Here is a 20809-nt window from a genome sequence, read left to right as displayed (position 1 = left end):
TTTAATGAAGGAAAGCGGGTTCTCCTTCGTTAATGAACCCACAGAATCGGAGGGGAGGGTCAGGTCAAAAAGTCATATTAAAGTTGTTCAAAAATTCACATTGAAACACGCAAACCAACAATGACATCAGTTCTAAATACACTTTCCCAGGAACATCTCTGACCCAAAGAATCATGATAACCCTACAGCAGGTCTAGCTAACCTGTGACCCTCCAGGTGTTGTTGGACTACAACTCCCAGCAGCCTCAGCCAGCATGGTCACTCCAGATGCCAGCATCCGTGTCCACTGGCCATGCTGGGTGGGGCTGATGGGAATTGTAGTCCAACAACATCTGGAGGGTCACAGGTCAGCCAGCCCTGCTCTTTAGGAATGGACCACATTAATTCAGTGTTCCTAAGCATCAGTAAATGCTGATAGTAGATGTAGTAGTAGAATTAGTAATTTTTCTTATTTTTTTCCATGTTATTTTTAGATTGTTGAGATGGACAAAGGAAATTTGCCCCCATTCTAAATTTCCTTGTTTTTTGTTTCTTTTGTTTTTTGTGGCTCTTGCAGAACTCGATCAGGCACAACTTGTCTCTTCATAGTCGATTCATCAGGGTACAGAATGAAGGAACTGGGAAAAGTTCATGGTGGATGATCAACCCTGACGGTGGGAAAGGTGGGAAAGCACCACGGAGACGTGCTGTTTCGATGGATAACAGCAACAAGTACACCAAGAGCCGAGGACGAGCAGCTAAGAAGAAGGCAGCACTACAAGCTGCACAGGAAACAAGCGAAGACAGCCCCTCCCAGCTCTCCAAGTGGCCAGGTAGCCCAACTTCACGCAGCAGCGATGAGCTAGACGCCTGGACAGATTTCCGGTCTCGTACAAATTCAAATGCCAGTACAATAAGTGGCCGCTTGTCACCAATACTGGCCAGCACTGAGCTAGATGAGGTTCAGGATGATGATGCTCCACTTTCCCCTATGCTGTATAGTAGTCCACCCAGCATGTCTCCCTCAGTAAATAAACCTGGCAATGTTGAGCTGCCAAGGTTGACTGATATGGCGGGCACCATGAACTTGAACGATGGTCTGACAGACAATCTTATGGATGATCTTTTGGACAATATAACCCTCCCCTCTTCCCAGCAGTCGCCCACAGGGGGACTCATGCAAAGAAGCTCAAGTTTTCCATACGGCTCCAAAGGTTCAGGTCTTGGTTCACCATCGAGTAGTTTCAACAATGCTGTGTTTGGACCATCATCTCTGAATTCCCTCCGTCAGTCTCCCATGCAAACCATCCAAGAGAACAAGCAAGCTACATTTTCTTCCATTTCGCATTACAATAACCAAACACTGCAGGATCTGCTGGCTTCGGATTCGCATAGCCACAGCGATGTCATGATGACTCAGTCTGATCCACTCATGTCACAAGCTAGCACAGCTGTGTCTGCCCATAACGTACGCAGGAATATTATGCTCCGGAATGATCCCATGATGTCGTTTGCTGCCCAGCCAAGTCAGGGGAGTTTGGTCAACCAGAATCTGCTCCACCACCAGCACCAGTCCCAGAATTCCTCTCTCGGTGGCAGTCGTGCCTTGTCGAATTCCGTCGGTACTATGGGCTTAAGTGACACAAGCAACGTTGGGTCGACAAAACACCAGCAACAGTCACCTGCCAACCAGTCTATGCAATCGCTTTCTGACTCACTCTCAGGCTCTTCTTTGTACTCCAGCAGCGTGAGCCTTCCAGTCATGGGGCATGATAAATTCCCCAGTGATTTGGACCTGGATATTTTCAACGGGAGCTTGGAATGTGATATGGAGTCCATTATCCGCAGCGAACTCATGGATGCAGATGGGTTGGATTTTAACTTTGATTCCCTCATCTCAGCCCAGAATGTTGTCACTCTGAATGTGGGAAACTTCACTGGTGCTAAGCAAGCTTCGTCACAGAGTTGGGTTCCAGGCTAAAGGATTTATGCAAAGAGGGGGAAATGGGCAAAGCAGGTTAGCGATGTTTAGTCCGTTGTCATTTATTAGATCTCATTAGGCGGTGCCCTTACCATATGCACATATGGTTTATGTAAAGTACAGCCTTTTACAACAAACTCCATAAACCAAAGTGGGGTGCTGATGAGTAGGTAGCAATGCCGTGTATTCCAGTTATGTGCTTACCATAGCTGTGACTAAGAGCTGGTTCAGGTTCACTCTCCTACAAGGTGATCACTATAGGCACATCTTATTAACAGATATACAGTGATATTCTTCTTCTACACATGATCAGCTCCCAAGTGTATGATGCTGGTGGTGGGGACCATAGTCTGTTGAGAGAGGATTCTGACACAGAGGCATTTTGAACCTCTGAACCTATAGTTCCTCTCATATAGCTCATAATTACAATGCAGCAACACATCCTCAGATAGTAAAACTATTCTGTTTAGTGATGGTTTGATACATGTTGCATCCGCTGTCCATGATATTCTCTCCCCCCGCCCTGTTCCACTCCCACCAGAATAACTGTACCACAACATATAAGTTACTTTCTTATATGTTTTGTTTTTCTCACTAGTCAGTTTGCCCTGAATTGCACATGGTGAGAAAAATGAATGGTATCATCAACAAAATAGGCAATAGAGAAAGCTACATGTTCCTTTCGTAATGTGGATTATAGTTAATGATCAAATAATTAAAGGCCTAAATTTTTCAGGATGATGAACAGCAACAATCTCATGGTAGCTTGTTTGTGTTGTTGCAGATCTGCTTCCACATTCTCTCATGCCACCTGTAGCACAACAGAGAAATTCTGAACAATTGGCACTTGAAAGCCACAACAGAAGATGGTACAAGGGAGTGAAGCAGCTTTTTGAAAATTTATGTGTGTTAAAATAATCTCCCTCAAAGGCATTTACTGCCCACAAAATAAAAAAAATTGAGTATCCTGTGAAAGTGACATCCATTGTGTCCAATGTTAACTCTATTTAGCCTGAAATAATAGAGAATGTTTTTCAGAAAGAGATACCGTACCTTCAAAAACAGGACCTTTGAGGGCCAAAGTAGACATCATGTTGAAGGCTGATAATTAAGATCTCCCACAGTTTTGAAAAAGAAAATTGAAAGCAGGACCCTGAATTGGATCAGGGCCTTGGCCACAGGAGAAAAATAATCCTTTCCCTCTGTGCCATTTCCCCAAATAAAATCATACACATTCCCTCCATAGGGTCCTTTGGTACATGCAGAAGGCTTGGGGAGAGGTAGAGTCTTATATTATTTGCATTGGGTTTGGGGAAGTTATGCTTGGCAAGGCGTCTCTTCCAATGCTCTGAAGAGACTCTCACTGTGTATTACCTTCTGCATATGCAGCACAAACGAGAGTTTGGGGGAGGTGATCTATATACTGTTGGGCATCCAGCTCAGCAGAGGTCTGAGGACACTTGCCTCTGGCAAGCAGGTGAGTGGATCTGTGGGTGCCTGGCATAATGCAAAGTAATATAATGTAATAAAATAATGGGCCATCAGTTGAGATTTTTCTGTCTGCCTTTTAAAGGCCATTATGCTATTCATGTGATTCAGCAAGGATAATTGGAAACTAGCTGTTCCTACAGATGCCAAAATTATGAGATACCACACTCTCACAAGATGACAGCATTGCTTGGTATTTTTAGAACACACAGAGCAGCATCAGGTGGACTTCCTGGCACATTGCTTCTTGTATCAATAGTGTTAGGAAGTGCAGAGAGTGACTTTTTTCCAGTTGCTTTTTCTTCTTTCTATGAATGAATGTTTCCGTGAGCACTACATTCTGTTTAGCTTTAGATCCCGAATTCCTCTTACCCAGTATGCTTGGAATCTGCAAGGTTTTTTATTATGTATAATTTGCCTTTTTATAGTAATCAGGGTTTCTTTCCTGAATCCTGCAGGTCTATTTAAAAAAAACACCATAAGGTTAAGGTAAAGGGACCCCTGACCATTAGGTCCAGTCATGACCGACTCTAGGGTTGTGGCACTCATCTCGCTTTATTGGCCGAGGGAGCCAGCGTACAGCTTCAGGGTCATGTGGCCAGCAGGACTAAGCCACTTCTGGTGAACCAGAGCAGCGCACAGAAACACCGTTTACCTTCCCACCGGAGCGGTACCTATTTATCTACTTGCACTTTGACATGCTTTCGAACTACTAGGTTGGCAGGAGCAACAGGAGCTCACCCCGTCGCGGGGATTCGAACCGCCAACCTTCTGATTGGCAAGTCCTAGGCTCTACTAGGATTTTCCCTTCAATCTTTAATATCCATCTTTTCTGTGTTATGAATTTGGGTAGTTTCCCATCATCATTCATCTTCACAACATCTGTATAAGGGACATCAATCATGTTCCCAAATTATTGTGGATAGGAAACGAAAGCTGGGAGAGATTGACTTGCCCGAGGGCACCCAGTAGATCTACGACAATGTTGGAATATGAACCCGTACAAGGTTCACCCTACATTTAATCAGGCCACATTGAATTATAGTGGTACCTCAGTTTACAAACTTAATCTGTTCCGGAAGTCTGTTCTTAAACCAAAACGATTCTTAAACCGAGGCGCACTTTCCCTAATGAGGCCTCCCTCCGCCGGTGCCCTTCCACCATTCCGTTCATAGACTGATGTAAAGTTCGCAAACCGGGACACTACTTCCGGTTTTGCGGAGTTCGTAAACTGAATAGTTCCTAAACAGGGCTGTTCTTAAACCGAGGTACCACTGTACACCTAAACCATTTATCTTTTAACATCCACTTCACAAATTAACAGTGACTTCTTATGTGCTAGATTGTAAAATATTATTGGAAAATAGATTGTCCTGAATAGGCACCCATTTTTTTTTAAAAAAAAATCTGAGCCAGAAGAGAGCCATGTTGGCTTTGAAAATAAATAAATAAATTATGTGTTGGAACCTGAGTTGTACAGAGAGGAACAAACTGGATGATCCCACAGGCAGTAGAAAGAAGGTAGTTTTTGCTGATACTCACCCCAGCCTCCTATGCCCCCCAATATCTGCTCTGGGGGGGTTAGAGGAGTGCTCCCCCCACCAAGGGAATGAGTGAATGAGTTCTTCTATTAATGCAGGGATAACTGGATCCAACTATCTTACCTTCAGGTCACCAGACATAAATATTGCTCTTTTACCTTAACTTGAAAATTCCTTGTAAGCCTTGGGAGTAATTTGTAACAGGTTGTCGCCAAAGCATTGTTTTATTTCCTTGCTTGTTTAAAAGTATCCTATCAGCTGATGGCAACTCAGATGTTAAAATACAATTCTTGATTCAGACACATCTGTGACCTACAAAGAATAAAGCTGAAATCCTGTTCATGGGTAACGGTATTGTATTAAGTAGGGCTGCTCTGGAGAAGCAGTTAGCAACAATATTATACCTGTACAACATGATCCATAAATTATATAAATAGTTAGAGATGTGAAGGCCTGGGAAAAGATGGGGGCATTAACACACACAATTTGCTGGGTTTTTCAGGGCCTTGGCATCTCTAGATAAGCCAGCTTAAATCATTTTTGGATCACACAGTGATTATTGTACTTCATTCATTGCTTCACTCCACACATCAATACAGTGGTACCTGGGGTTTCATACACTTCAGGTTACAGACTCCGCTAACCCAGAAATATTACCTCGGGTTAAGAACTTTGCTTCAGGATGAGAGCAGAAATCATGCTCTATCGGTGCGGCGGCAGCAGGAAGCCCCATTAGCTAAAGTGGTGCTTCAGGTTAAGAACAGTTTCAGGTTAAGAACGGATCTCAGGAACAAATTAACTACTTAACCTGAGGTACCACAGAATTCTCCTTTTTCTAAATGTTTATATTGGATGGAATGTTATGGCTTCCCTGTTGATTAGCTCAAATTCAGGTTCACCAGTGACACATTTACTGTACCTTGCACTTGGGGAAACGTCAGTGCGTCACCTTTCCCATTCTGGAGAAATTTCCAGCACAGCATAATTAACACCTGTGGGAAGCCAATGGGTGCAGTAATCTGCATTAGGTAATACTTATGGGCTTCTCTCTTCCCACTTCAGCTGAGGTCAGAGCTTGGGGAATTCAATTCTAAGCTAACAGTGGTGGAATGAGGTTAGACAGTAGCAAATAAAAAGACTTTTCAGTCCAAGCAGTATAAAGGTGGAATAACCAGAATAGTTATTTTAGGGCAAAGCAGACTGGGCTGGAAGGGAGGGGGTGTCACAGTTTGCTATCCACTTCCATACTTTTTCCGCTTTTGATGGAAAGTTAACTCGATTATAATAGTTCTTTGTTTATTTATTTATTTTTAAATCAACAAAGTTGTCACCTAGCAACATAAAGTACCACTAATTATAAAGCTCGTTATAAAGCAAAGAAAACACTCTGCAAGCCAGTTCATAAGACCTCAGGCCATGTGCTGGCCATGTGAATCAGCCTTTAACCTGTCTTGATTGACAAAAGTATATTTCTTTTCAAATGAATCCCTATTTATCTTGTTCGCCAACAACCCTTATCTGTTTTACTTTACAAAGTGTTGCAGTGGAGAAAATCTAAACACTAGTTCTTATTACCATTGCCAGGTCTTTTGAGATTCTTAAACTCAGAGACCAGAAAAAAAGAGCTTTGGAGATAAGCAGGTGGTGCCTAGGCAGTGGAGGAGGAACCCTGTTGAGGGATGAGTGGAGCCTTATGGCTCCTTGGGGGAGGCAGGGAGCAGAGCCTGGAAGCAGGAGAAGGACACAGCTCAGATGGCGATCATCTGCAGCAGAATGTCCCTATTTCAATTCCCAATATCTCTAAGTAGGACTTGGAAAGACCACTGTCGGGAATCTGGGAGGGCCATGGTCAGTCTGTTTAAACATTGCTGAGCCAGATGGACCAATGGTCTGGTTCTGAATAAGACAGCTTGCTGGGACAGGAGTAGAAACTGATAGACATGGGAGTTTGCTTATCTTAAGAGCCAAGCCAGGGGTGGAGCATGCAATGCAGAAGATCCTAGTTCAATGCTTGGCATCTCCAGCAGGTAACTGACTGAGACTCTGGGGAGCTTCTCTGCCAGCCAGAGTAGATAATCCTGGGTGAAATGGACGGTCTGTCCTGCTAGAAGGCAGCTTCCTCTGATCTGTGCTCCATGTGATCAGCCCCCTGACAATTGGCAGAGGAATGTGTGAACTAACCCCACTGAACATCAGTATGAAATTATACAAAGCAGCTGTGCGGTGTTTTATCTGCGGTGCCCCTTGAATTTTGCACAAGTGCAAAATCAGGTGAAGAGAAAACCAGTTTCTCTTCATGCTGGGGCAGGTGAAAAATAAATAAATACCCCATACACCTCATTCACAGGGATCAAATTGTGAGAGAGCATTTTGCCAGTTTTCAGCAATGAGCTGAAAATTGGGGGATTGGTTTGGGGCAGGAAAAGAAAAGGCCCTGCATCTTTTTCTTTGCCTTATGATGTGTGGTATGACAAGCGACAGCTTCTTCCCTTCCTGTTTCCCCACTTTATCTTTGGGAAAGAGAGACGTGTACTACTTAGCTGGCCCACTAGCAGGTGCACCTGTAGGAGTTGTGTTTGTTGGCTGGCTGACAGCTGCCATATCCTTCACTAAAGAAATTTCTTGGGGACAAGGAAATGGCGGTGGTTGAGTTAGCCACACCTACCCAGGCAAGTAGAACATTACTCCTCCCCCTTAGCCTATGAAGGAGGGAAGCCAGCACTTACTACACTCTGCGCCTAGGGGTTAAAGAAAGAGACGTTCAGCCTTCTTGCCACCCCAAAAACAATTTCCTAGTTTTCTAGCCATTACCCCAGGCATTTCAGGGAGCCAGAGTCAATGAAGCAATCCACTTCAGTTAACCAAGTAACAGGGTGAGTTCTTCCATATGTTAACAGGTTTTGACTTTTTGTTCTCACTGTAGTTCCATCCACTGGGACAGGCCATGCTTTTTCTAAACAAGGTGGGGAACCTATTTCAGCCGGAAGGCTGCATCCCCTTGTGGGCAATTTTCCAGGAGCTGCCTACCTGTGGATGAGAGGGGTCAGAGACAAAAAGGAGTGAAGAAGCAATAGTTGCGATTCATACCTCTTTACATTAGGCTACATTGCAGCCCTGCAAAAGCCAGAGGTTTCTATACCCTTCCACCCCCCACCCCCCACTTATCTCCTTAGTTGGGAAAGCAAGAGGCATTGTCACATTTCAGGACACATTCCATTCAGGCAAAAGCAGTCTGGGGTTTCAGAGCAGGACTAGTGAGGGTGCTGGGGGGAGTTCCAAGCCGCAGACAGTCCTGCAGTTGCCAGGGCCCCCAAGGCCTGAGGTTCTCACCCCTGTACTAAGCATATCTAGTTGGGGGGACGGGGACCAGAATGAGAAAGTAGACAGGGATTCCGTACGCTGATGAAATGAGAAATGTTGCATGTGCTGAAATTCCTTCTTCCACACAACTTGATAACGTTGCAGGTGCCCTGTGTTCCCTTTCACCGTACTTGCATCATAAATCCGCACTTTGTGGGCTGGTTGTTTCTTCTTAGCATCCCTTGTTGTTCTTGTTAGCCAGCACACAGGATGGTAATCAGAACAGTCAGCTTTTGTTCTCTTTTGTTCTGATCCAAGAGAACTTCAAATAGAGGCCAGGCAACCAAATGATATCAGTGGAATTTTGTAAATCGGGTACCAAGGATTTATTTATACCTCCTTAACGAGGTAGGAGTTGCAAGGGATTAAGCATCAAAGATTCCCCAAATAACTGGAGACTACGTGACTGATCCGCTGCCCTGGACTAAGCCACATGTGTGCATGAGCCCTAGAAGAATTAGCGGTTGTGTTCACATACTCCGTTGCTCAGGTCGCATTACAAGATTCAAAGGCTGGCTGAGTGTCAGCAAATATCCGTATACCGACCGTTGAGACAGATTTACTAGGCGAGATGCCTGCTAGCCAGCCAAACACTCTGATGCCTGTGATCCTAATGTTGACTTTACAGCAAATGGAAAAAAGTAAATGTATTGATCTATCCAATTGCTTGTTCATAAAATGCTTGACAGTGTCAAGATTAAGGATAAGCTAGTTTTGATTGCCGTAAAACACACAATATTTTTATCATTCTCCAAGCTCCCCTGAACTTCCATGATAGGCGTGGGAGCAGTGCTTTCTCTATAGACATTGGAACTGTGTGAAAAAGCATGATTCCATTATTTTACATAACGCCCAAAGCTGCTCTGTGTATGCGCTCCAGAAAGATGACAGAAAAGGAGTGACGTTGAGGATACCTCACCTGTCTAGTGCTCTGCATGTGTTTTTGCCATCAACAGTGATAGCATAGCATAACTGCTTTGCATGGTTCTTTATCCCCAGCATCTCCAGAACTGGGAAAGACGGAAAGGAACTCTGGAGATCTGCTGCCAGTCAGCACAGACAACACTGGGCTAGATAGACCTGTGGTCTGAGTTGGCATAAGGTCGTTTTCTGTGTTCCTACAACCCAACATTTTGGATTTCCTTTAAGGTGGAATTGTAATGGAGTGGACTGGGGGTGGACTTGGATTAAATGCCATTCTCTGTAGCGACACGCCTTTAAGGTAAAGGGATATGTAGCATAACAAATGCAGGTCTCCACAGGACAATGCTAAACTGTCTAAAAAGCCAATGTTTCCAGTTATCTGCCTCTTTTGACAGTTTGTGGACATTCGTTGATGCTGTTTTGTCTTGCTTTTTTCTTCTTCCAGGCCCTTCATCTGACACGAGAGCTAGAGGGGGGGAAAACTTTGCCAAATCAACTGTCAGCAAGGACAGGGATACCGTTTACAGCTTATAACCTTTGTGAACCCTGCATTATTTTCCTAACAAAACAGAGACTGTTAAAGAGCCCCGGAACCAGAGTGATGAACCGCCGTGTCTGGAATTGAACTCATTCTGAAGTATGCAAAATCTTCCTTTTATGGGATGTCCCACCACCAACTTGAGGATATGTTGGTTTAGCCACCACCCTGTTTCAGAACACACTGTGTAGCCTTTATAATAGCTTATTTGTCAATCAGTATATGGGGTTCCAATATGTTTATGGGTTGCAGGATGCTTTCGGTTGGCTTTTATTTTTCAGGGTTTCTCCTACCCCTCTTAAGGTGTGAGTATTCTCCCTCCCCCCCCCACCCCCGTGAAATGCTTTAAATTGTTCCTTTTCACATGCCGATTCCTCATGACTATGAAATGCAGACTAATATATGCACACTGAAAAGCCGAATGGATTTTGGCTTGAAAATACCAACAGCACTTGAATATTTCAGTCTTTATAGCACCTACCAACTATTTAAATTTGAAAGGTGGTTTATGAGGGGTTTTCATGTTTGCTTGTTATATGGTTTGGGCTTTTATTTTATTTTTTAGTTGGTTGATTCTGATTCAGAACCCTTCCCCCCCACCCCCAAAAGTCTTTGCTTAAATTTAAGGGTACTCCTTTCTTTCCTTTCAATACCAAGAGGGTGCATTTTACCTCACAAAATTAGCCACCACCAAGGCTGCATCCTTACCAGTGTTCGAAAGCTATGAGGCTGTGTGTGTGGGAGGGGTAAATTCATAGTGTTTTATGAGTCAATAACTGGCTTGCTATTAGTCAAATCGACTCGGGCCTAGTGCGTAATCCTAGCAGTTCTGCCAAAACAGCTGCAGTGATTGTGATTGTGATTTTGGCCTGCCCAGGCAATTTAGCAACTGGCTGATCTTGAAAATGAGTAAGTGGTCTGCCCTGGTTGCCATCTTGCCAGACAATTAGTCCTTAACAGCCTAGAAGGCAGCAGCTTAATTTCAGATTAAATTTATTAATAATAGTAACAACAACAACAACAACAAAGACCTAAAATAAAAAAGACTATATTGCATGAAAACGAGAGTTTTATGTATATGCATCATCCAGGACTTGGATGATTTATTACATTGGTAATTATTTTTACATCCTCTCCTTGATTATTCTTTCCTTCTTCTGAAGTGTCATCGAGTCTAGGAAGAGAAGCAGAGGGAAAGGCGGGAAGGAGAGACAGGGTGGGGGAATACATACAGATAGCTTTTCATAGGAGCGTAGACTGTAATTGGATAAATTCCACGGAAAAACAAAGTAGTTTTTATATATTTTGCTTATATGGGTTTCTTTTGTAAATTTATATGGTAATAATGACTGAAAGGTATGGTGCTGTGCAGGTCCTCTCTGTTTGATTACTTTTTATTGATACCTTTTGGGGAAGATAAGGGCAAAGAGGAAAACCCAATGGTACGATTCAATTTTTTTGGGTGGGGCGGGGCAGGAAGTGGTGTGAAGTCACTTTGGGTAGGACAACGTATACAGGATTTCTCCAAAGTGGTATATGAAGAACTTTTCTTGGCATAAAAAAGACATAATGCATATAAATATATAAATATATTTTATTATGTACAGAAACGGATCATTATGCATGAATGTTAGGAGAACAGACTAGCATTTTAACCCAAAGTTTCAGTGCATGAGTTTCCACTGGCACATGAACCATGTACTTTGTGGTGTGACTCCCTTCAGCTGCCACACTTGTAGGCACCCACAAGCACCCACACACTTATACACACGCACACAGACATCTGTGGGCCCCATATTGCTCCTTCTTTTCCAGCCCTTTGAAGTAATATTGGTGAAATTACAGCTCCTTATATGATGGAAGTTTTGTTTCGTACTGTAGCCTCTTCCTCATGACTGTGCTGCGCTATTCTCTAGATGAACATGTGAACTCCATCATGCAGTTCATAAACTGAATTATGAAAACTCTGTGCTGTTGTGGTTCTAAGTAGCTCATAGAATATAAACTTTCCAGATAGTTAAAAGATTTTTATCATTTTCCAAAAAACGCAAAATAAAAAAAAAATACAGGCTATTTTTTTAAGAATTAAGGTGGTATATTTATCAATGGCAGGGTCCAGTTTATCATATTTCTTTAATCAGAAATAACCAATGTGTGCGTTTGTTCTCCACATTGGAAAGGGCTTCCCCGAGAGGAAAACACTGTACAATTGTCATCTGTTCCAGGGGCTTAAGGAAGGTGTCGTTTTCTTTTAGAGAGACTCAGTTACAGGTACCTATTACCAAAGCTAGTTAAGAATTTTTGCTCACATGCCTTCACTGCATAGGAGTATCTGGTACATCATTAAATGTGAATTCAGCTGACAATGACATTTTGGGGTGTTTTGTTGTTTTGTTTTGTGGTGTTCCTCCCCCCCCCAAAGTATAGCAATGTGTTTGGTGACTAACAGTTTATTTTATTTGTAAGTTTCTGTCTTTCTTCTCAACAGGAAGTCTGTATAAAAAAACCTGGTACACAGCAAGCTTTACGGTTTCCTCATTTGACTTCTGTTGAATTTCCTTTAATATTTCAGGGAGTTCATTAGAGAAACAGGTATATTCTTTATTTTGCAAGCTCTAATATTAGTAAGGTGATTAATTTACACAAAGAGTAGAAACTGTGTGTGCAATCTGTCCACAACTAAGCCTGTTTCAGTGGAAGAGAGTTAAGCACCTGCCATCATTGGGGACTTTTCAGGGGACTTGAGTAAACATGCATAGAATCAAACTACATGGCCATAATCCTAAGTACACTTATTGGAGATGACACAGCTCAATGGTTGCAATAAGCTTTCCATCCTCATTGTTATGCTCCCATATGTGTTTATATAATGCCCAAGTGACAGGCTTCCAAGGAAGCCCAAGCACCTGGACCATACGTAGATCAGTGGTTCAGCATGTGCTTCACATGCAGAAGGTCCCAGATTCCTGGCATTTCCTTATAGGGTTGGAAAAGACTCTATGTAAACACTACTGAACTAGATGAACCAATGGCCCGACTCTGCAAAGGCAGCTGCCTATGTTCCTCAACTTTTATACTTTATTGGGGGTATTGCTGGGAGACAATTGTGTCATCCCAAAGTATGTGTAAAGAGCATGCATCATTGAACCAAGGGAGACTTCTGAGTAAACAAAGAGCCTAAATGCAAGCTAGTTAGATTAGGGTACTGAAGCTACAGGCAACTTGCTTCTATTGACAACCATAGGATAGTCACAGTGAACACCATCAAGCTATATTTAAGCACTTTGTAGCCTGATTCTATGCATACTTACTCAGAAGTAAGTCTCACTGATAGTACATTGCATTCTGGACTCAGTCATAGGAATGTAAATCTGAAAAGAGCCCACAAAGGTTTATCAGTAAATCCATTTTTTGCCCTCCTCTATAGCTAGTCCCTGAAGCCTCTCACAATACACAACTCCAAGTGACTTCTGCTCTCAACTGGAAGGCTAGTCAACAAACCCTTCTCTTCAGACATTGTCCCAACAACTATATTCTAGTTTATAAGCATAAGTAGCCTCTGTGTCTCATCTTTTATCTGGAGACTAGAATGAGCAATGATTTCTCAAGCTTGCCAGACTATGGCATTTACATGGCTCTAAAGCAGCAGTTCTCAACTTGTGGGTCCCCAGATGTTGTTGGACTACAACTCCCATCATCCCTGAGCTCTGGCCTTTCTAGCTAGGGGTGATGGGAGTTGTAGTTCAACAACATCTTGGGGACCCACAGGTTGAGAAAGGCTGCTCTAAAGGAATCCCATGTTAGGGGAAAGCATGATCTGAAAAATCCTCTAGTTAGATCCTAGACCACTTTAGAAGTAACACAAAACCATGGTTTGGTGTTATAAGTTTTAGTGAGTCTCAGGCTCTCAAACTGCTACACCCTTCTTCTCTATCTGCAAGATTAAAAGCTTCCATTTTTCCTTTTGAATAAACTGCAATGTCCCATTATATTTCAGAATTTGGATGTAGCATCATATATATCTAGATCTACCCCTCTTTTTAAAAGTGGCTTTTGAAAGTGGAAGCTTTCAGTAATCTTTTTCTTTTGCATGTGAAAGGGATGGGGAAGAATCCAAGCCCACAGATCATCACAGCTCATTCTCAATAGTACTCACTAAACCATGGTTTACTGTTAAACCTGAACGGGGTACTGTGCCAAAAATTCACGTATTTTCTAAATTCAGAGGCTAATATTTTTGCTTGGAACCTTTGGCCACCAAACTACATTTTTCAAATACAAACCTCAACCTACTTACCTTGAAGCAGTCCTGGAGCACCTGCAAGTGATTTGAACTTCCCAGCCATCCACTATCCCAATTATTCATCATCCACTACCTAAGGGTTCAATTGTGAAGATCACTTCAATCCTACAGAGCATTGAAAAGTGGTGCATTCCTGATGAGTTCACCCTTCATGTCCTTAAATGCTATGGTATATGAGCATGATTATCGGTGCACAAGCTGCAGTTGTTATATTGTGTCTATGGGCAACTTTGCAGGCATTGTTGAATTGTTTGTGGAATTATACTTATAAAATACAACAGCTAGGTAACTAGCCCTAGTCACCCTAATTTTTGGAATTATGAGTTCATTACAAATTGAAATTGTGTCCATTAAATAAGGATTTGGCATAGATGCGAAGGCAGTTTCTTTAACTGTCTACTGAACAGTTCATAGGATTCTGTTTTTAGAACACTTCACATTTCTTTTTTGATTTCACTCTTGATGAAATAATTTCTCAAATAATGGGTTACCAGACTGCTGCCTATCATATCACACCGTATTCAAGAACCAAACGTTGGAATGCTGATCTCTTCGAAATGACATCATTGCTTGGCGAACAACCTTCATTCACTAGTTTCTATACATGATGTATATTGGAAATACCAGCAGATGAGGGGGACCAGATACTTTTACTTGCTATGGGGAGGGACTAGGGAGGGAAGGGGGAATGTATTGTACATTTTGGCTTCACGTGTGAAACTTTTTTTAACCAAAAAAAGTTGCATGAATGGACAAAATATGTATACAGTATCTGTAAAACTGTCTTATCTGGGTTATTTCTTTCACTGTCAGACCACATACTTTGGAAGAATATTCCATTCACTGCCTTAGTGCATGGCCATCTTTCCTAAGAGGTGCACAATTTTTACTTTTCGTACAAGCTACCTTGCAGTTTCGTTTGAAAGCCAGCACTCTTGCAAACGCAATGGAGACTTTTTGTGAAACCAAATGCTGACATGGGTGAATATACTACCTTACTACATAATGATTGGATGTCAGTTTGATTTTGAAATCTTACCCCTTTGCAAATGAAATAGCAGTGCAGAGCTTATCTCCACTTGGTGTTAGTAGATATTGCCTCATGTATTCCATTCTCAATTGTAATCTAGTTTGTAAAAGAAATTGTGACGCATGTAAATAAAGCATAATGGATCTCTATGCTGAAACATACAGACTTGGTTTTGCTTCATTAAGTTGTCTTTGTAGAAGGATCCAAATGGGTAAGGTTTTTAAAAAAATAAATCATAGGTTTTTACATTGTATTCAGTCAAGTAACACCCCCCAAAATAATAAAAAGGAAGAAAAATAATAATATCCACATAGTCTCCTTTTATCATTCATTTTACAACATAGAGAATCCCTTAATGATATTCAAAGGTCAACTATACACTTTACAATCAATGAAGTATCCCATCTATAATTATACACCTTTGATCTTACATAATTGATTGATTTTGCCATCATTGCATAATCCCATATCTTACTATGCTGTTCCTTAATTGTCAGAGTAGTAGCCAATCTCCACAAAGCTGTGAATAAGGTCCTTGCAGCTGCAACAAATATGTCATTTCCTTGTGTTCTTCCTTCACTGGCCCTTCTAGATAATTTAAAAGAAACATAACTGGAGGTAATGGGACTTTGTATCCCAGAATTCTTTATACAGTGGTGCCTCGCAAGACGAAATTAATTCGTTCCGCAAGTCTTTTCGTCTTGCGAGTTTTTCGTCTTGCGAAGCACGGTTTCCCATAGGAATGCATTAAAAATCAATTAATGCGTTCCTATGGAAACCGCCTTCAGACCAGGTCCGGGGACAGTCTGTCCCCCGACCTCTTCTGAAGGCCGGTGGGGGGGCGAAAGTCTTTGCTTCCCCCCGCCTGCCTTCCTGGGAGAGCGGAGAAGCAGTGCTGCCTTCCCGCTCTTCCGGGAAGGAAGGCAGGGGGGAGCAAAGACTTTTGCCCCCCGCCAGCCTTCAGAAGAGGTCCAGGACCTCTTCCGAAGGCGGGCGGGGGGCAAAAGTCTTTGTCCCCCCTGCCTGCCTAACCGGGGGCTTTTAAATCGCCCCGGGACTGTCCGGGGCGATTTAAAAGCCCCCGGACGGCTTTTGAAGGCAGGCGGGGGGGAGCAAAGACTTTCGCCCCCCGCCGGCCTTCAGAAGAGGTCCAGGACCTCTTCTGAAGGCTGGCGGGGGGCAAAAGTCTTTGCTCCCCCCTGCCTGCCTTCCCGGGAGAGCGGAAAACGCAGCGCTGCCTTCCCGCTCTCCCGGGAAGGCAGGCAGGGGGGACAAAGACTTTTGCCCCCCGCCCGCCTTCGGAAGAGGTCCAGGACCTCTTCTGAAGGCCGGCGGGGGGCGAAAGTCTTTGCTCCCCCCTGCCTGACCTTCCCGGGAGAGCGGAAAAACGTGCTGCGATTCTCCGCTCTCCCCGACGGCTTTTGAAGGCAGGCGGGGGGGAGCAAAGACTTTTGCCCCCCGCCAGCCTTCAGAAGAGACCTCTTCTGAAAGTCTTTGCTCCCCCCCCGCCTGCCTTCAAAAGCCGTCGGGGAGAGCGGAGAATCGCAGCGCGTTTTTCCGCTCTCCCGGGAAGGTCAGGCAGGGGGGAGCAAAGACTTTCGCCCCCCGCCGGCCTTCAGAAGAGGGACCTCTCCTGAAGGCCGGCGGGGGGCGAAAGTCTTTGCTCCCCCCTGCCTGTCTTCAAAAGCCGTCCGGGGGCTTTTAAATCGCCCCGGGACAGTCCCGGGGCGGTTTAAAAGCCCCTGGTTAGGCAGGCAGGGGGGACAAAGACTTTTGCCCCCCGCCCGCCTTCGGAAGAGGTCCTGGACCTCTTCTGAAGGCTGGCGGGGGGCAAAAGTCTTTGCTCCCCCCCGCCTGCCTTCAAAAGCCGTCCGGGATAGCGGGAAGCGCTTCCCTGCTATCCCGGACCGCTTTTAAAATGCTGGTGGTGGGGAGCAAAGCCTTTCGCCCCCGCCGGCCTTCCTGGACCTCTTCTGAAGTCCGGAGGGGGGGAAAAGGCTTTGCTCCCCACCGCCAGCATTTAAAAGAGGTCCCCGAAGATTTCCCTATGGGCTTTCGTCTTGCGAAGCAAGCCCATAGGGAAAATCGTCTAGTGAAGCGTCGCAAAAACCGAAAAACCCTTTCGTCTTGCGGGTTTTTCGTCTTGCGAGGCATTCGTCTTGCGGGGCACCACTGTAAATGTACTATGATCTACCCTCTGCACAGTAGTTTCATATTTCTATCAGATGTGGGGAAAGTCCCACTTTCTAGCATTTCTAGCCATTTCTAGCATGTGGAAGAATTGTTTGTATTTAGTTTATTTTTACTGGTGTGATATACCATCTACTCACTATTTTATAGCAGTTTCCCCATTATTCATGAATTCAAAGAAGCCCTGTGTCCATATAACCATAACTTTCCCCACACATCTCTTGGTATATTTCCCCCAAAGTTCTGAGCCCATTTTATCCTTGACTTTTTCTGGCCCCACATTATAGTTCAATAGCAACTGGTAAATTGTTTATCTGCTTTAAATTAGTTTCTCAAATTCAATCATTTTTCTGATTTGATTAGATATTTTTCTCTGTTCTTGCAGTTTAGAACAGATTCAGAAGTATTCAAAACAGAGAGGATTCCTTCCCACCATCTGTCTCCTAATCTCTCAATATGAACATATATCTGTGCTTAATCCATGAAATCTAAAAATATTGTAATTTCCCCACATTTTTAACTTAAAAAGATTCTCTTCTATTATGTCTGCATTGGTTCCAGTGAAGAGAATTTAGGATTGAGTTGTCTTTTCTATCAACCACCTATTCTTAACAAATTAGAAAATCATATATAGATCTATTTTTGTATGTTTCCCACAGTATTCTGTGTAATGGAACTCCAGTCAAATTTTGTTCAGATTTAACTATTGCCTCATAAGGGCTCACAATCCAATCTACCAACCAAGTTATTACATTTGAAAGATAAAAAAAACTTTCTATTTGAAACTTGGAAGCCTCCTTCTTGCTTAGCATTATAAAGATGCTTTAGATCAGGGCTCACCAACCTGGTGCCCATGGGCATACATGCACTCCGTGAGGCTTTGACTGTGGTGTCCTCACCCCTCTTCCTGCTGAAATCAGGCTTGAAACAAGCGTTCCATTGTTGCTGACACAATAGATTGCAGTGTGTGCTTGTTAGTGATGTAGTGCGGTGCCAATGCCAGTGTCTCAAGTTAGCAAAAAAGCCCATGGAGCCAAAAAAGTTTGGTGACCCCTTGCTTTAGAGTCATAAAAAGTATTAAAATGGTTAAGGTACTTCCATAGCTGACACAAACTTTGACGTGTGCCAGGTATTAAATGCAATACAATTTAGGCAACGGCTGCATCAGATCAGTTTAGGCTGTAGGATTGATACATGGGATCAATTACACTGCACTATTGTGGCAATGCCCTGATAGCTGCAGGATTCATACCACAGCTCAATAAACTGCTGGCCTAGAGTTAGGGTTGGAATTGCTCCTGTGTTATCCTACACCAGGCTGCCTCTCATTTCAGAGATGCACTTCTTACCTACCGCTCATACTGTGTTGGACTAGCAGCAACGGAACACACTGGCACAGCCTTTGGCATCAAAGCCTGAAAAGTTGGGCAGCCCAAGGAAACTTTGCTGAAGGAGTAAAGTATAATTGCTTATGGAAAGTGGGAGGGGAAGCATAGCTCTTTTACTATGTTGCTCTCCAAACAGCTAAGAGGTAGTAGTGCCATCAGGGCAGAGTGAGTCTCCCAAGTGCCCAACAAAACCTGGAACTAGCTTTGGCTGCAGTAGTTCTTCTGTTGAAAGCATGTGAAAGAGTCTGTGCCCATGGAACCTGTGTGTGCTTCTCTGAACCCTCTTGGTTCATCAGATAGTCTGCAAGAGACAAATTAGTAGATGGATGGGATCGTTAGCTTCCAATTCTTTCTTCGGCCTTACCACTTTTATCTTAATTTATCTTCCTTTCTAGTGGAAGTTAGCACAAGTGAATTGAGATGATGCTCAGATAATAATGGCTAGAGAGAGGCTGTCAGCATCATGAAAACCAAGTGTTTGCTGCCGTGCCAGTATTGGAAGGAGGGGGTGTTGCTAGATGGTTCTAGAAACTATTCATGCTATTCATGCCATGGAAGTCTGGCCCTGGTGTTATGACAGCCCAACATTCCTTCTGATAATAAAACTGGTGAGCCAGTGGTGTGCCTTCTGCTTCACTTTGTCCTACCAAGGGCCTAGTAGAATAAAGTATACTGATGACATTGTGCGTCCCTTAACTCCAACCTGCCCTCATTCAAGATCCTTTGAGCCAAGGATGACAAACCTGCCACTCACAAAGTCAATTGATTGCAAGCTCCCCTTTTCTTCCCCATTCCAGCTCTTCATCCCAGGGACATATAGCAATCATTCGTCCATGCAGGGATAGTGCCCACCCCTAAAACTGCACCATTAATTGCATATGGTTGGAGGGAGAAATACACCTCCAGAAATTGGTAGTGGTGAATCTCAGTCCCACACCCAGGAAAGGTCCTGTTACCCCAAGGTGTTTGGGTGTGGGTGAGGATGTGTTGTGTACCTTCATGTGTGGCTTTGTGTGTACTGGCATGCAGCCTTTGGAAGAATAGCCAAACCTTGAATGCAGCCTCAGGTGGAGAAAGGCTAACCACTCCTGATATCAGCTGCTAGGGTGCCTGCCCCTCCCACAAGGCTTTAATTAAGATGGGAGGGGAAAGTACCCTTTCTGATCTAAATTAACTCACAACATCCCAATCTTAATTGAAACTGGGACGGTGGGAGGGGGGAAAGACCTAAAATCTTAATGATCCAGAAGCAGGGAAATGGGAGTTACAGGAAATGAGTCATGACACCTTGATGGCACTTGCATCTCAACCACAATTTCTTTCCAAACTCTTCCATACAGTGTGGTCACAGAAAGTTAATCCACTTTCCTGTTCTGTACTGGTCAGGTTCAAGGACATTAAACCTGTTCCCTACTCTGTAATGCTATAGTACACAGGTTCTGCAAAAAAACCAAAAACTCTCCCCGATTATGTGGAAGTTGTTATATTTGGTTGTTTACCGTCTGATGTTTTATTTACTGCTTATGACTACTTTTGTTATATTCATAATTACATAATTTTTCCATGTTGTAAGCTGCCTTGAGCATGGCTTTAACTATGGAGATGTTGAATACAAATAAAATGATGCATGTATGAAATTGAGCATCTATTGCCACAAACAGATACTTGATTTTGCTCCAAAGCCATCTATAAATAGCTGAGCAAAAGTAAGGCCGAGACAAGGAATTATTTAGAAAGAATATAATGCAACAGTGCACCATACTGATTTACATATGGCCCTTGATGACTTTGATAACATGGGAATTGCCTGTGCAGCTGGCTCTTTTGCAAAATATCCTGTTTGAAGTGCTATCATGTGACACAAAAACATGGTCCATTGTGATGAGGAGATCTGTAAAGTTTGTGTGTTCAAGATGGTGCATGTGAATTCACCGCAAGAGGGATGGACAAAAGCATCCTAGCCCCTATACATTTTATGTGAGTACATTTAGTTCTAACCACTTTAAAAAAACAGTGAAAATATTCACACATTCCAATCCTGTGTATACTTATTTCAAAGTATTTGCTTCTGAGGTCAGTCGGCCTTA

At 43.3% G+C, this 20809-nt stretch overlaps 1 protein-coding gene across 3 annotated transcripts in view; it reads left to right on the top strand.

The window, feature by feature from the left end:
* FOXO3 (forkhead box O3) overlaps positions 1 to 12332 on the top strand; it is a 106648-nt gene extending 94316 nt beyond the window's left edge. The window contains exons 2-4 of one of the 3 annotated variants that reach the window (XR_014166631.1): positions 557 to 1996; positions 2745 to 2829; positions 9719 to 9823. Coding sequence is in view for 2 of the 3 variants with exons in the window: in XM_081904756.1 (XP_081760882.1) it covers positions 557 to 1960 (1404 nt within the window). In the remaining variant the exon portion in view is untranslated. Of the gene's footprint in view, positions 1 to 556; positions 1997 to 2744; positions 2830 to 9718 lie in introns of all 3 variants that reach the window. The other 2 variants (XM_081904756.1, XM_081904757.1) reach the window with 2 other exon arrangements.
* Positions 12333 to 20809: the final 8477 nt, after the last annotated feature.

The sequence above is a fragment of the Podarcis melisellensis genome (genome assembly GCF_964234715.1).
Source record: "Podarcis melisellensis genome assembly, chromosome: 3".
Lineage (NCBI taxonomy): Eukaryota > Metazoa > Chordata > Lepidosauria > Squamata > Lacertidae > Podarcis > Podarcis melisellensis.
Note: the sequence above shows the minus strand (reverse complement) of the source record. Positions and strands in the feature narration are given on the sequence as shown.